Here is a 16,197-nt window from a genome sequence, read left to right as displayed (position 1 = left end):
AGCACAAAATGAGAAATTCATCATGCAAAAGATGTTATATGTTGGAAAATATATAACTATATGTTACTTTTGCGTATTAAGAGCAACTGTATGATGTTTTTTTTTTTAAACATTTATTAAGATCTCAAAAAGAACAACAGACAAACACATATTCAGCCCCGTTTTTAATGCATATATAATTTCCCATATTTTTTTTATTCTTGACTCATATAAAAGGCCATGCTTTATGTATGGTGTAGAAGCGAGAAGGAAGAGAGAAGACAGAGAGTGAATACGCCTAGAACACAGCATAGGGACCTGTATATATCTCTACATACATACATACAAGCGCAAAAAGTGCTTTATGCATAACAAAATCATGACTTGCTTTTTTAAAACAATGAATTACAAAATCTGCAATATAAACCCCATATGAATTCAATATGAACCTCACGTAGAGATGTTGCACAGATTGAACATGAATCAACCTCCACTTAGCATCAGTCAGTTCGACAACTGCATCCAAGTATTTCCAGAGAAATAGACTTTCTATGGTAATACGGTTCAGATACACATAAACACAACTAGGGCCCAAAGTAATTCCTAGAGACAAGAACTGTCAAAATACACAGGCTTTTTTTCTCACCATTTCAATATAATGGTATTTCAAACACATTTATGCATACAATATTCATCATGACGTCACTGTTGTGTTGTTAAGTCCAAGTTGTTTGATAAAATAAGAATAAGTAAAAACATAGAATGATCGTTCAATCATACAGAGAAAACAGAACTTGACACTCTGCAGTGCTGAGATATCTGACTGGTCTGTAATCGAGAGACATGAATATCCATTACTTCAGAGGAGATCAGGTAACTTTTTCTGCCCCCACGTGACGGCAGTAATGGAGAAATGTACAGTTGACTCAAACTGAATTATTTGGGTTTATTGTGTGAATGCAAACAGTGTGTGTTTGTCTGCATTCAGATATAGTTCCCCAGATCAGAACAGGTTCATATCTTGCTTTTGTCTGAAGAGCTGATGGTCCTCATTCCACTGGGAGTTCATGTCATCATAAAAACTGACTACAAATACTGTAATATATATCCAAATGTCACCTGATGGAGCAAACTACTTTTAAAGCCTTCGAAAATGAATATTTACCAGCGATGGAACTAGTAAATCAGGCTTGACTGACCTTGAAGATACTCAGCCAGCCCTGTTATCCACCCTGTGTTTATATGTTGGTTCTTTTTTATTTTAATTTGTTGAGACATTTTCTGATGTGTGCATGATGATGCATAATGGACGTGCACACGGAGCCTGTCTCAGGTCCAGCGGCAACGTTTCCGCTGACAGGCCTCGGGGTCTGAGGAGCAGCCCTCAGAGTCACTGCCCGAGGAGGGTCCTGGCGGGGTGTGTGTGTTCGAGTGCGTGAGCATATGATCCAGGCTTAGCACCCATCCCAGTTTGGAGTGAAGAAGGTGTCTGAGGCCGGGCGGCAGGGGCAGGACTCGGAGGGCATCGACTCCAGACGGGAGCAGCTTGCGGAGGCGTGAGCAGCACAGGTACTGTAGAGAGGTGGGAGCGGACACCGAGCGAATCACCTTCATGCTGCTTTTGGCCGCGGTGGAACACGCCATCGGAAAAACATGCTTGTTCTTCATCTCTGTAGCTGCTACACCTGCCACACACACAACAGACAGGATAAATTTCAGTGTTAAATGTTATCAAATCAGTGTTAAATGTTATTAAACTGTGCTAAACCTGCTCCGTCTCCAGCTGTGTGATTGTCCTTTTGTGTCTCTAAAAACTAGGAATGTGCAGGGTTTTTACACAGGACTGGTACGTGGGTTGTTCGAACAACTACTAGTTATAGCCTTGCATAAACGTTCACCAGACATGGACAGGATGTTTCCCATGTATTTAGGGGCGCAAAGCACAAGGTAACTGAAAAATATCAAAATAAATGAGTGAGATAACTGTAAACTTGAATGAATTCATAGTTGTTACCAAAGAAATATATATTATGCATGCTTAAAGCAAGCCATTGTTCAGAAATACATGATATTTAGGCAAAATAAGAAAAATTTACACATCTTCTTCATTCTGTTCAAAAGTTATCACCCCCAGCTCTTAATGCATGATTTTCCTTCTAGAAAATAAACAACAACATGCAGTTTGATCCCTCTAATTTTGGCACATTAATTAACATTTTGCAGATTCTGCAAGGTGTATGTAAACTTTTGACTTTCAACTTCTACTGTATACACACAAACACACACACACACACACACACAATAATAGGAAAAATAATATAAAATGGCCTGTTACTGTCAATTATTAAATTGTTATACATGTCAAAAACATGTTTGGCTTGTTACTAAAATCAGCTCTGACATTTTTTGCTGAGAGAAATCTCAAAAACACTTAAAACTGTGTATTATATTTAAAAAAAAACAACGAAGATAAGATTGCAGCTGAAAGGAGTACTGTATGTCATCTTACCGATGCACTTGCGGTTTTTGTAGAAGGTGAGGGTGCCGTGCCAAGTGTCCAAGTGAACACCAATAATGGAACCCTGTCCGAAACGTGATGAAAAGCTCACTTTATCACCGTTATGATGTAACAGACCTGAGAAAAACACACATTACATTAAAAACAATTCCTTTCACACCATGCTTTCATGTAAAGTATAGCTGCTTGTGAACATGAGTATGTGTTTGCGAACTGAACCCGTTTTACCTGTATATGACAGACCCCAGCTGTCTTCATCTTTACCCAGCAGGCTGCAGAATGTGTGTCTATATTTGTCCAGATTCACTTCTGATGTGCCAATACCAACCATCTGCATGAACACACACAGAGAATTCAACCGTTAAGTTTAAACATCCTCACAGTCTTCTGTGTCACATGATCCCTCAGAAGTCCTTCTAATATGCTGATTTGGTGCTCAAGAAACACTTCTGATTATCAAATGTCAAAAACAGTTCAGTGCTGCTTTTGAACTGCTGTGTACATTTTCATGCATCGCGACTCACATCTTGGAAATCTCAACTGATTCAGCAGCTCTCATCCTTATTAGCTGTATGCTGACAGTTATGCTTCAGTCTGCTGAATCAGCTATGCTGCTAAAGTTTAATATCAGCCCTTTTTATCCAAAATGCCCTAAATAAGCTAACTGTCTCCTATTCACAAAAACCATACCGAATATCTCTACCACACTAAACATGCATATAGACACACATCTGCACTTTAGTTTCTCACCATGTCTGTGCCGTAGACTGGGGAAGTCATTTTAATCTCCCAGAAGTGCTGTCCCTCTGAGAGCTCTTTGGAGCCGCGAATGGCTGCCGTTCCACAGCTATACTCCGAGTGGAAGCTCACTTTCCTGTTCTCACAGCTCAGCAGCGTGGCAGATGACCGGCTGCCCTCATCCCACACCCAATCAAAATCTGACAAACAAATAAACAGCCAATAAGAGAACAAGCTTGATCAAGGTAAAACTAATGTATCAGTGTCGCATGTGGCACCACCTTGGTCATCTTCTCCACAGTGGCAGTCTCGCAGGTGTGTGTAACCCCGGAGCCGTGGGTTACAGCTGAGCTCCATCTGTGAATCACAGCTGCAGTATGACTCTCCGGTTACAGGCACTGCGCTCGGAACCGCCGGAACGATGGCTGGATACTCGGCTTCAGAATCAGAGTCACTGTACTGCAAGACACATGCGTGCAAATTCAGATCTGACATAGTCGAGGTCCTTCTGGTGTGTTATTTATGCTTTTTTTGAACAAAAATGGCTCCTATGATGTTCAGCCTTTTCAAACAAAAACTTAAAGGAATAGATCAACTAAAATGTAGATAAATTAGTTTCTTTATCCAAACAGATTTGGAGATATTTAGCATTATATTACATGCTTTGATATGAAGGAGTGGCATCAGAACGAGAGTCCAAACAGCTGATAAAAACATCATAATTAACAAACTGTGGGACTGTGAGTGGTGTGGATTCATGTCATGTTTTTATCAAATGTTTGGACTCTCATTCTGACGGCACCTATTCACTGCAGAGGATCCATTGGTGAGCAAGTGCTGCAAAGCTATGTTTCTCCAAATCTGTTCTGATGAAGAAACAAACTCATCCACATCTTGGATGGCCGGAGGGGGAGTACATTTTCAGAAAATCTATTACTGTAAATTTGTGTGAATTATTCCTTTGATTGCTGCCACATCTACAGGCCTTTCCACATCCCCCACACCCACCTGCTGGCGATCATAACCCCACTCCTCATTCTCGGAGGCAAGCACCAGCGCTCTTGCATCTGCATCCCGTCGGATTCCACTCCATACGTACCTCCATGCCCTGCTGTTTCTGCTCCGCCTCGACATGCCAACCAGGAGCCTCTGCACCTGTCAATCACAGAAAGAACAGATGATTGTTACAGAGCGAAACAGACAGAACAGACAGTCCTACTGGAAACACACAGCAAACACTGTTAAGTCGAATTCATTTCAACAGCGTTTTCACAATACACAATGTATCAAAGCAGCTTAACAGAAATATGACAGACATATGTGACCCTGGACAACAAAACCAGTCATAAGTAGCACAGGTATATTTGTAGCAATAGCCAAAAATTAATTGTATGGGTCAAAATTACTGATTTTTCTTTTATGCCAAAAATCACTAGTTTTTTAAGTTAAAGATTATGTTTCCTACTGTATACATATAAAAAAAACTTAATTTTCGATTAGTAATATGCAATGCTAAGCATTTGTACAATTTTAAAGGTGATTTTTTTTCTTAGATTTTTTTTTGTCCCCTTAGATTTTCAAATAGTTCTATCTCGGCCAAATATTGTCCTATCACAAACCATACATCAATGGAAAGCTTATTTATGATGATGTATAAATGATGACTGGTTTTGTGGTCCAGTGTCACAAGTGATAACTGTGACTTCAGAGATCTTCCAGTAATCACCATAAAAATCACGTGTGTGTTAAGAACACAGTGTACCAAAATATTAGATTTTAAGAAGCCAGAAACGTATTTTTATATCCTTACCACGTGTTCCACATTAAATCTTCAAATAATTAATAAAGTGACAAACGGATTGTGCCTTTCATTGCAACCCCGTTGTGCGCTCGTGAAGCTAAACTTCCACCGTAACAGTGTGTTTAGCGCGCGAGATGTAAACACCTAGCTGGCAACACGCTCGGTTTCATTTCCAGTGTGTATGCATTGAGTCAATTCAATACGCATAGGCAGTCATTTAAGAGCTAGCTGACATGTCGGTATACTGTAGCTCCTAAAGATAGATTCCGGAAAATACAAGATGTTTTCTCTGCTAGGCCTCGCAGAAGGTGGTCAGCGACATCCAGGCACCTATCAAGTATGTGGATATGAAGGCTAATTCGCTTACAGAAGAACAGATCGCCAACAATCATGCTAATACTATCGAATACTATTAGGATTTCACTATTATCCCAGCCCATATTAATTGTAAGACGCTTCGTCATATATACATGATCTTGGCGCTAAAGTAGGCTCGCGGACTTAGCAGGGCGCTAACGTTACATCCCGCCTGCTGCATTCACTCGGATAACCACAAGCAAACGTACCTGTCTTTCAGGGGCACCACTGCGAGCGCTGGAGTCTCGTATACCTGAAGGTTTTGGAATGACACTGTAATGTACGTATCTGTAAAAGCAATCGGGGTCTGTCCACCAGCTAACTGTCACACTTTCCTGTGACCTACTTTCACGACAGACGTAAACAATGCTTTAACAAGCCCCGCCTCCTCGGTTCAAACTCCATTGGTCAAAAATTCCAAGTAGGCGGGGTTTATTTTAAATCTTGCGTTACTATAGGCGTTTCAGCTGTCACTTAAATGTCAAACTCGTCCCAAGACTGAAGGCTAAACCCCATGCAGACAAGTGTAGCGACAGCACATCGAGATGCAGATGTTAAACTGTCATTATTAATGAACTAGATTACTTTTGGGCTGTTTCAGTAAGATAAACAGATATTTGCTGTGTTCTTTAACCGAACAGTTTAACAGACTATTTCAGACATTCCGCTACGCTTTAGAACAAATCTGTTTTCTGCTGTTTCAACTTTGTTCATACCTACAAAATTAGATTTTGTTCATAAATCTTGATTAAGATATGTTTTTTGTTTACGGATTACATGTGTCATGGCTGTTTGGATTTAGCTTCCATTCAAAAGGATAAATAATAATAATAATATTTGTTGTTGCTGTTGTTGTGTTCTATAAAAAAATAAAACCTATTTTAGGACAAATTTTAACTCTTTGGTTATATTATTTCTGTATAACATAATTTTCTAAAAGGAAAGTACATTTTAATTATTGTAAAAAAAAAAAGCATGATTTATATCTGCTTAAATAAAACAAATTATGGACATTATATAAAATAAATAATGTAAAAATCTGAAGTTAAAATTCCAGGCCCATTCTGAAACTTTTTTTTGTGCTTAATTGTCATTTAAATAATGTTACTGTGAAAAAAAAAATTATATATAGATTATATTTTTAAGCAAAATATAATTATCTTTGTGACCCTCACTCATAATCACAGTAGGCTAATACATGTTGCTGTTATAATAAAATCCAGAACTTTAATTTGTACAAAAAATGAGATAAACGGTCTATTCTATTGCTGATGTGATATAATAAACTAACTGTAATATAGATAGCACAGTCACTTTGTATTACAGTTTCTGGTCTTACAGTAAGAGGTCAGGGTAATGAAGGAGTGCTACTCTATAGCGCCCCCTTCCACCTGTGGAGGGGTGACTGCAGCAAAGCGGAGCGCCATGAAGTTTGGTTGAGGCTGCAATGCAGTGATTCAGACAACCAGATGGTAACCTGTGGATTAATCCCTCATGTTGCAGTCTATTCGAGTCTCTGTGATGTGAGAGCATCTTGATTATTAAATGTTTGGTTGGGGTTTCTGAATATATTTTATTGAGACACTCCTCAGATACCAATCTTTCATGTTCATCAGTGATAGATTAATTTGCATACTTGGAAATCATAATAGGCTGTAATTTGTGCACCTTAAATTGAAGGACACAACATGTTACAGACCAAAGATGGGCTTGCACTTTGACCGTCTGCAGTATATTTCCATTAACACATCACGTGTGTGTTTGAATAAAAAGGAAACTGAAATTAGGTTGAGGAAGTTTTATTCGGAAACTGGACAAGCTGCGCTGGTGTTCACCCATGAATGGAGCCAGAAACAGTATCAACTACAGGTAAAACACTACACGTCTGAAGAATGTCATGTTAAGAGTTAAAACACATTCACACACACACACACTTGCTCACAGGCACACGTGTGCATCCATTCATTTCACACACACTTAGTAAACTTGCACATTAATACCTTGATTAAGACAACGGTCTCAATGGTAATCAGTGATTACAAAAGAAACTCCACAAATTTCCCACAGTGCAATTCACCTACCTATACAGATTTATATGTATATATATATATATTTCTCATACACACACACACACACACACTTATGTACTTAGATGAACATGATTTCAATAAAGACTTTGATCCATTTAACGGTTTAATGAACATCTCAAAATCTTCATAAATAATCAGCAGAAACAAAAACAAACAGTAATAATTCCATCTTTTTTTTTTTTTACACTTAGGTCCTCAGCATCAGCATTCAACCTCAACATTTAGATTTGAATGGTCCCAAAAGTGAGAAAACTAAATGACGGCTGATTTGTTCTTTTGAATGTGAATAAAATTGTGACGAAATAAAAGGATGACAAACAAGTGTAGCGTAGGAGAAAGAGGGCGTCTATTGAAACACACACACGGGAAGAGAGCAATAGCTACACAGCGCATTTACAGGGGAACGCACAGCAGGCTACTATACACAGAGAGGAAGATCAATCACACATTCACTTGCAAACAGCACACTCACGATACACGCATGCACGCAAAAATTCCTCTCATCGTTTCGGATGGTGAAGTTACTCAGTGTGTATAATTAGGAAGATGTTTGTGTTTGTGTTGGTGCTTGCTTGTGTGTGTGTGTGTGTGTGTGTGTGTGTGTGTGTGGATGGTGGTTCATATGTAAGAGATGATAAGAGCCATTAACCCTTGGTGGACAGGATAAGAGCGACAATAAGCCCGTAGAGCCCCAGAACCTCTGCGAAAATGAGGATGAGGATCATCCCCACGAACAGGCGAGGCTGCTGGGCTGTGCCCCTCACTCCTGCATCTCCCACGATCCCGATGGCGAAGCCAGCTGCGAGACCACTCAGACCCACACTCAGCCCGGCACCCAGGTGCAAGAAACTCCTGAACACAGGACATGCACAGAGTTACATCTTTTCTGTTTCAGCACTGGTTACATTATGAAGACAATATAATAGACAATGATTGAGGTAAACATAATTAATAATTATATAAAGTAATATAAGTAACAACAATAATTTACAAAAAGAACAATATGGTTAAACCTTCATGTACAGATACAGTAACAGTATATATTCTCATATAAAGTTGTAAGTATAAGTCATTTATATATATATATATATATATATATATATATATATATATATATATATATATATATATATATATATATATATATATATATAAATAAGTTATAAAAAATATCTATCTACATACAAAAATTGTATTTCGTAATTATAATGGAGTACATATTAATAAATACCATATAATAATACCCAATTCATACAGATAAAGTAAAAAGTCTCTTTAATTGTTTATATACTCTTACTATCTATCATTTTTTATATAGTGTTAAATCTTTAAATTTAAGTCAATAAAGTGTAGAATCATTAAGATTCTTCTATTTTAACCAAATACAAAGTGAATAAAACCCTTTCACCTCCTGTACAGATAAAGTAAGAGCGTCTTTGGTTGTTTATATACTCTCACTACCTCTAAACTCTTCTACAGGGTTAGATCTAGATTAGTCACATCATATCAAACAGATAATATAGTCAGCTGTTTAAACAACATTTCTCAGCCACCAATAAAATGTGTGCTATTTATTTATTTATTTTTATGAGGATGCTGAGAGTGATTTGCAGGAAAGTCCTAAGCAGACAAGACACCAGCAAAGAGCATGACTCACTTGAAGAGTGTGATTTCGGCAGACATGTTGTTGGCAATAAGTACAGCCACCACCAGGCCGTAGATGGCGATGATACCCGCCATGACCACGGGAATGATGGACTTCATGATCAGCTCCGGCCGCATCACCGACATGGCAGCAATGCCTGTGCCGCTCTTGGCCGTCCCATATGCAGCACCCAATGCTAAACAGAAAGGAAATGGCTATTAACAAAGACACCGAGAGCGAGAACAAGCACTTAAAATGGGTTAAAGTTGAATGAATACAGGACAAGGCACATGTTGTAGGTTTAAACAAATACCCAGTAATGAACACCACTAACACACATGTCTTATAAACCAACCCCCCAAACACAAACCAACACTTCCAGGAATACTTCCGTCCAAAATAACAGATACGGAATCGAATCGCAAGCGTGTGAATGAGTATCAAATTGAATCAGTGAAATCTGTCAAAACCTAGCCCTAGTGTTTATAGGTCTTTCACATGATTTATATACATCTGTTCCTAATTTTCTTTTCCTGAATGTTGACTGTGTTTTCTGAAATGAGACATTCAAAATACCTACTGTATAAACCTTCAATAAGTTTGCATCTGCTTTTATCTGATGTTCAGAGAATGTTTTCAAATCCTTTTTTTTTTTTCAAATACTTTTTACCCACAGGTTACCCACAGTCTCCAAAATTTCTTCTTTTGTGCTCAACAGAAGAAAGAAAGAGAAAGAAAAACTCAAAAGGGTTTGGAACAGGAGTCTTTTTTTAAAGTTCATTTTTGGTGAACTGTCCCTTTAATTAGATAATAAATAGCTACAACCTTTCAGAAAACTTAATGTCTGCTTTAAGATCAAGTTAAAGCATTTTAATGCTGTCTCCTTTTGTGTGCGGTGCTGCTCACACAGATCTACTCGGAGTATGTCCTGTGTACATCTAAAACGGTTTGATTTGGCTCGGCTACTAAATCAGACATCAGAAGATTACATTGGACAGTCGGGACTGCTCAGAGGATTACTGCCTGCAACCTCCAAGATCTTTAAATCAGAACCAGAGTGAGGAAAAGGGCAGGTAAAACCACTCCGGACCCCTCAGCACCCTCCCTGCGCTACAGAGCACAGACCACCAGGACAGTCAGACACTACCTCAGTTTTTCCACAGGTCATATCTCACCTGAACAAAACATAACACAACTCAGGACTGCACATCTGTTAATAACACAAGTGCACATTCACAATTCTGTCTCTCACATTTATTTTCTCGCTATTGTTATGTATAATTGATTGGACCTTCTCTTTATTCTTAATGTTTCTATCGCATGCATGTCTGCACTCTCTGTTCTTGAAGCTCCTAACACTAAGAGAGAATTCCTTGTTTGTGCGTTAACACACTCGCCAATAACGCTCTTTCTGATTATGACCCTATTCATCTGTGCTGTCTTGCTTTAAAGACCTCAGAGACAAGGTCAGCAAAGCATTCACACAGTCTCCGACCGCTTTCGTCCTCTGTCCGTCACATGACTAAAGAAGCGAGTGCCTTTCGTTTATAGGAAGCGAGCGAGGAGTTGCGTCAAATCTATCAGGATGTGTCCTGGACTGAGGCACGACGCGCTGACACGGCACTTTAAACTCTATTAAATGGCAAGAGCAATGGCTGTCGTTTGAGTAACGTTACAGACAATACGTGTGTCCCTGTGATAACCAGTTAAACTGACAAGGACGTTTTCCCTCTGTTTTAAAAGATGGGCTGTCGCAGTAGATAAGCGCAAACCGGTTTATGTTCATTAACGCAATTCGTCTGGAGCTGAAGAAAATCAATGGCATTTAATCGGTCAGGCGACGCTATAGTTACAGTCTAGACCAACACACGTAAGGTGTGCGATCATACGAAGATAAAGAACAAAAATAAATAAGAACAATCCGACGTTCTTCCAGCCGCAGAGGACATTCTATAAATGACGTGCTTGCGCAAATATTCCAACAAGAGCTTCGGCTCGCCCGACACGAAAGCGGCTTGAGTTTAGCATCCACGCAGGGTTCAGTGAGCCGTAGGGATGAAGGAAATAATGAATCGAAATAAATAATTAATAGACATTACGTCAACCGGGACGTCATGTGCCTTGATGGAAACCATCGCATCCCTTCTCCTACTACAGGTACACGGCTCAGCGAGCATCGCGTCGCGTTGACCAGGCCTATACACCTAATAAGGGACTCAAAGTGACGGACACTTCAGTTTATAGGGTAAAACGACGCGTCTCTTACCACTGAACACCATTGCTGCCGAGGCACCCATCACTGCGAAGAAGGGAGCGTACTCTGGGCTCTGGGCGGACATTCTTCTTGCGCGTTCAGTCACCTACAACTAAAGACAGAGAGGGAGGAAGGCTTCAGTCTGGGAGGCTTGGGCTCTAGAGAAGCTCTGGTCTGGGCTGACAGGTCTTGTAGGAGCGCAGGAGACTGTCACGGATCCGACAGGAGCTTGATCGCCGGTGGAGAGGAAGAAAATGGCGAAATGGAGAGAGTCACATGATCAACCATGAGTGCAGGGTGCATTTCCGCTTCTCCAGCGATGACTTATGAATACGCAACGTATTTCTTTCTATGATTTTGCAATGACTGAGTGTCACGGGACCTCGGAAATTATTTTCGACGTTTTAGTAGAATTTAATACACGTTATTAGTTTTGTGTGGGCATTTGTTGCTTGTGTCGCTTGAACGACACCCCTGTTTTATTGGTGATTTGGTATGTTCCATTGCAGACTTCCACTACGATCTTTGAATGCGTTCACCGATCATTGAAATATATAGACTTGAAAAACAGTTGTTTAGCTGGTTGAACTTGTCTCATTTTTTAAAAACCGACAGATGTTGGCCACATATTATATGGATACATTTAAATCTCTTATGGAAGTAACCATTTTGCGAATAAGGTTGAGAAAGTGCAGGATAAAACAAACATATACACATAAATAGGCTATACTATTTTAAAAAGCTCAAAATCCAATAGACCAGTTTTCTCAGTGCATTTACTACAGCTATTTGTACACCTCCATTAATAAAACTGGGAAAAAAATGATTAGTGAAGCATTGAAATATCAATGAAATGCTGAAGAAACGTTATTTTAACATTGCATGTGGAGGTTGTATTAGCTGTACATTGTCATGTGCTTAGTCTCATGACTTGGAGCTGGAGACTCCAGAGGGGAAGTGACTTTATGTTGCTCACTCTCGGCCACAGGCGTATCCAGACAAGTGTAATATTAACGTTTCTTAGTTGTTCTGGATTGTGTGTGTGTGTGTGTGTGTGTGAACTTCCCTTTTAGTTATGTGATGTTTGATGTGAACCTAAATACTGAAAGTATTGCTCCATGTTTTTCTTCCTCTGCAGATTGGGTGCTGATGACAGTCACCTGAGATTATACCACCTACCACCTTTAACACAGTGGTAGTTACTATAAAACAGATCCGGGAGAGGAAAATTCATTCTTGTCTTCTACTGATTAACAAAAGGGTGCACATTGGGTGTAGGCTACTTTATATATTTGTATACTAAAGCAGACATTGCCAGATGCATTGTGGGGAAATATTTCTAGGAACTATAGATGTCTATAATACAGTATTGCATCTATTAAAAAAAATAACACACCAGTTTTCCAAATATTAAAATATGCAATGCTTTAATAATACAAATAAACTAAAGTAGGACTTTTAAAATGACCAGCCCCACTCAACCCAAGCAGCTGAGTCCTTAGCCATCTTCAAGAACTGGCTAAAAACACTTCCCTTCCATCTTTAGTTGACCCTCTAACTCTAGCACTCTCTATTCTATTTCTATTCTATCTGTTTTCTTTTTTATTTATTATAAAATAAAATAAATACCCTTGTTACGTGTAGCCTACTGTGTTAGGCTAAATGAGACTTGTAGCTCATTGCTCTTTTGTTGATTTTGATTGCTTCCATCTTCCTCATTTGTAAGTCGCTTTGGATAAAAGCATCTGCTAAATGACGAAATTGAATTGATCGAAGTGTTTTATATAATAATAACATCAACCACGCAATAAACAAATGTAACTTGACATGAAAAATAAAACAGCTATAATGAAATGTATAATTGAACAAGATAAAACAATTAAATGTTTCTGGTTTGACTGAGGGAAATCTCAATCCACATATATATTCAACAAGGTGTTTTTGGATAAGCTGGGTGGTTAATGTATGTGGTGCCGTTGGACGTCGCTGTAATTCTTCATATTCCTTTCTTTTCATAATTATTGTCTACGTGGCACTCTCTGATCTGCTGTCCCATACTGCTCCCTAATGGTTATCTGTGTCCAGCATCGCTCAAAACCAAACGAATCAGTTGACTGAAGTGTAAATGTGTCTTCATTTTCGTTTGTCAGGCTCGTCTGAAGATGTTACGAGAGCGGATGGCTTGTTTGCTCGCGTAATATTTACAGATATGCAATTAAATTACGCATATGTATTTTCTCAAAACAACTGTAGGGGGCACCCGGATTTGAACCGGGGACCTCTTGATCTGCAGTCAAATGCTCTACCACTGAGCTATACCCCCTATCCGTGATCACTCTTCATTTAGTGACACTTTATTTATACATATTATTCATAAAATATCATAAGGTAAATATACTATCACCGTAGACTGTTTGATCATGAGTTTAATACATTAATGACACATGAATGATTTCACACCGAAGGCAGTTTCATCCTCACAAAGGCTCTTTATTTTGAAAATCAGTCATTCATGAACATCCTTTGACAAAATACATGAGTTTGATGGTAGTGTACATTGCACTGGGAATTTGTAAACCGTTATTTGCAGAAATACTACACAGAGGAACAGAAAAAGAAAAATAATAGCAAGACATCCATAGATCTTGGGGTTTAGTGCTCCTGTTTCAGCCTGCTTTGGGAAAAACACATCTGAACAGCGTGTGCTAAATGAAAGGATTGAAACAACAGTGTGGTGTAGGTTTTGTGTCAGCTGCTATGAACAGTGTTTGTGTGACACAGAAATATGGGTGAGGTCTCATCTTGTAAGTGTATCCTCCAGTGAATTCACATCACGATGATCCCATTAACAGAGCTTCTTCCTGTAACATGTGAGCAACATGATCAGGTACAGCTTCATCTGTGGCCCCTCGTAGAAAGAGGCCAATACATCTATTGTAATCTATTGTGCTATTATATTTTACTTTATTTTGGAGCAGCATGCCTATATGCATTTTTTTTCTAGAAGAAATGTAAAAAATATAGAATTAGCTACTCCATCGCTAACCTGCGAGCTCAGATCTCTCCCGTGAGTCACGCGCGCGCTCTCACGGCGGCGCATCGGTGCTACCGGCCCGGGATCAGAGGACGTAGATGATGTAAGACAGGAACACAAGGCCGATGATGGCGAAGAACATCAACAGCAACACATCCAGCATGATGCTCGCAGAGCAGCGGGTCCAAAAGATGCGCAGGATGCTCAGTCTCGATGACGGCTGGAGACCCTCCTCCTCCCTTCTAGAAAGGTGCAGCCAGCAGTAAATGGGGCCAAACGCTGGAAATGGGATTCTTCCACTCTTAAAGCGTACAGACTTGGCTTATTAGGAGCAAAAAGATGAAGGCAGCTACATAAAAAAAAAAAAAAAAAAAAACTATGGTCCCCTTAGAATTTGAGTAATTATCAGGAATAAGAGATTAAATTATACAATTGTATTACATTTGAAAATTGAGAGGGATGTAACTGATTCTCAGAAGATTTGACTTTACATGTATGTTTAGATGGAGAACCACAGTATAACAAAATGCAACTATATATTTTCCAGTTAACGGAACGTTTTGAGTATCAAATACTAAAAAAAGCTATTTTCTTGAAACTAGGCCTACATAAAAACCCTTGTCAGGACAACAAAATCACCCCAAGAGTTGTCCCAACTTTAGCAATTTCCCATGAGAATGAGTTGGCAACATTGTATAAAGGAAGGTCGATTTGCTGCTAAATGATGTTGTGATGTCATTGCGCGATGACGTCATCACAACACAAAATTGCCACTGCATCAAGTCTCAGCAAAACGTTTTTTAATAAAACATTTTATAAGATGCTAATTTTGTTATATATGCTTATTTTGATTTGTTCATAAAATAATGCATAATAGGCCTAATATTCAAATATGAATAACTGTATCTAAATACAACATTGGATTATTGAACTCTTACACATTTTTGAAGAATTACAATTTAAGTTTTTTTTATTATTAGCTAGAAAACTAGTAAAACTACAAATTCTGAACAATTATACTTTTAAGCAGTGTATTAGCAAAGACAATTCTGTAAAAAAAAAACTATTCTATTATTATGACAGAATTTTCCTATTGATTTTTCAGTGGTTTATTTATTTTTTCTAAATACCTGCTTTTTAAGTTTCTTAAATACACATTGTGTTTTACGTTTTCGGGTTAGGGTTCGAACGGATAATGGATAATGTCCTGGAAACAAGCTGCTACTTGTGTATCACAGTGTGCTCGGCTTGAAGCGGCGCTGCGCAGATCGATCAGTGTTTGACATCAAAGATCCGCGAGACGACCAGTTATAAAGCATGCAGATCCCTCTAATTATTATTGCAAACAGCCGTTAACTTATTTCACATAATGTGTGTACTAGGCATCTTTGGTTAATTTTTTTCTTCTTGTAATTTAGATGGAAAATGTGAACTTTCTATTTTTTTATATTACTTAAAAAAATTCCTAAAAGTTGCTAAGTTATATATATATATATATATATATATATATATATATATATATATATATATAGCTAAATGTGTTGCTAAGTGCTTTTGGAAGAAAAAATTGATAAGTTAATCTGAAAAGTTGCTAAATCTAGCCTAAAATGTTAAAGCTGCGGTAGGGAACTTTTGACGCTCTAGCGGTTAATAAACAGAACTGCTTGCGTCTTGCGGAAGAACATCGTAGCCGGAACTACTTCTCTCTGTTTATGTCTATGAAGAATCACAACGGTACTGGGTTACTCCGCCGCGGTACCCCCGAAGCAATCTAAAATAGT

The 16,197-nt window shown here is 38.6% G+C and overlaps 2 protein-coding genes, 1 long non-coding RNA gene and 1 other non-coding gene across 5 annotated transcripts; all 4 read right to left on the bottom strand.

The window, feature by feature from the left end:
• Positions 1-149: 149 nt before the first annotated feature.
• On the bottom strand, positions 150-5,771 carry LOC127953600 (SPRY domain-containing SOCS box protein 3). Of its 2 annotated transcripts, none has more exons than XM_052552821.1 (7): positions 5,603-5,771; positions 4,244-4,390; positions 3,517-3,694; positions 3,248-3,435; positions 2,726-2,828; positions 2,489-2,614; positions 150-1,664 (listed from the first exon to the last, which is right to left on the bottom strand). In XM_052552821.1, the coding sequence occupies exons 2-7, from the start codon at positions 4,367-4,369 to the stop codon at positions 1,309-1,311; spliced, it is 1,077 nt and encodes a 358-aa protein (XP_052408781.1). In that variant the 5' UTR covers positions 4,370-4,390; positions 5,603-5,771; the 3' UTR covers positions 150-1,308. The 2 variants fall into 2 exon arrangements, with proteins under 2 accessions (XP_052408781.1, XP_052408782.1); XM_052552822.1 differs by having other exon boundaries at positions 4,335-4,390; positions 5,603-5,764.
• Positions 5,772-7,176: 1,405 nt separating this feature from the next.
• LOC127953605 (V-type proton ATPase 16 kDa proteolipid subunit c-like) lies at positions 7,177-11,649 on the bottom strand. Its single transcript, XM_052552828.1, has 3 exons — positions 11,395-11,649; positions 9,141-9,324; positions 7,177-8,335 (listed from the first exon to the last, which is right to left on the bottom strand). Exons 1-3 carry the CDS (start codon positions 11,465-11,467, stop codon positions 8,128-8,130), a joined length of 465 nt encoding a protein of 154 aa, XP_052408788.1. The 5' UTR covers positions 11,468-11,649; the 3' UTR covers positions 7,177-8,127.
• A 1,984-nt stretch (positions 11,650-13,633) lies between these two features.
• Positions 13,634-13,705, bottom strand: trnac-gca (transfer RNA cysteine (anticodon GCA)). The gene has a single exon. It is a non-coding gene; the product is annotated as a tRNA-Cys (tRNA).
• Positions 13,706-13,851: 146 nt separating this feature from the next.
• On the bottom strand, positions 13,852-15,597 carry LOC127953606 (uncharacterized). The gene is made up of 2 exons (XR_008153312.1): positions 14,429-15,597; positions 13,852-14,243 (listed from the first exon to the last, which is right to left on the bottom strand). It is a non-coding gene; the product is annotated as an uncharacterized LOC127953606 (long non-coding RNA).
• Positions 15,598-16,197: the final 600 nt, after the last annotated feature.

Source organism: Carassius gibelio, chromosome B3, assembly GCF_023724105.1.
Source record: "Carassius gibelio isolate Cgi1373 ecotype wild population from Czech Republic chromosome B3, carGib1.2-hapl.c, whole genome shotgun sequence".
In the NCBI taxonomy this organism is placed as follows: domain Eukaryota; kingdom Metazoa; phylum Chordata; class Actinopteri; order Cypriniformes; family Cyprinidae; genus Carassius; species Carassius gibelio.
The sequence above is the reverse complement of the archived record's forward strand: the minus strand, read 5'-3'. Positions and strand labels throughout refer to the sequence as shown.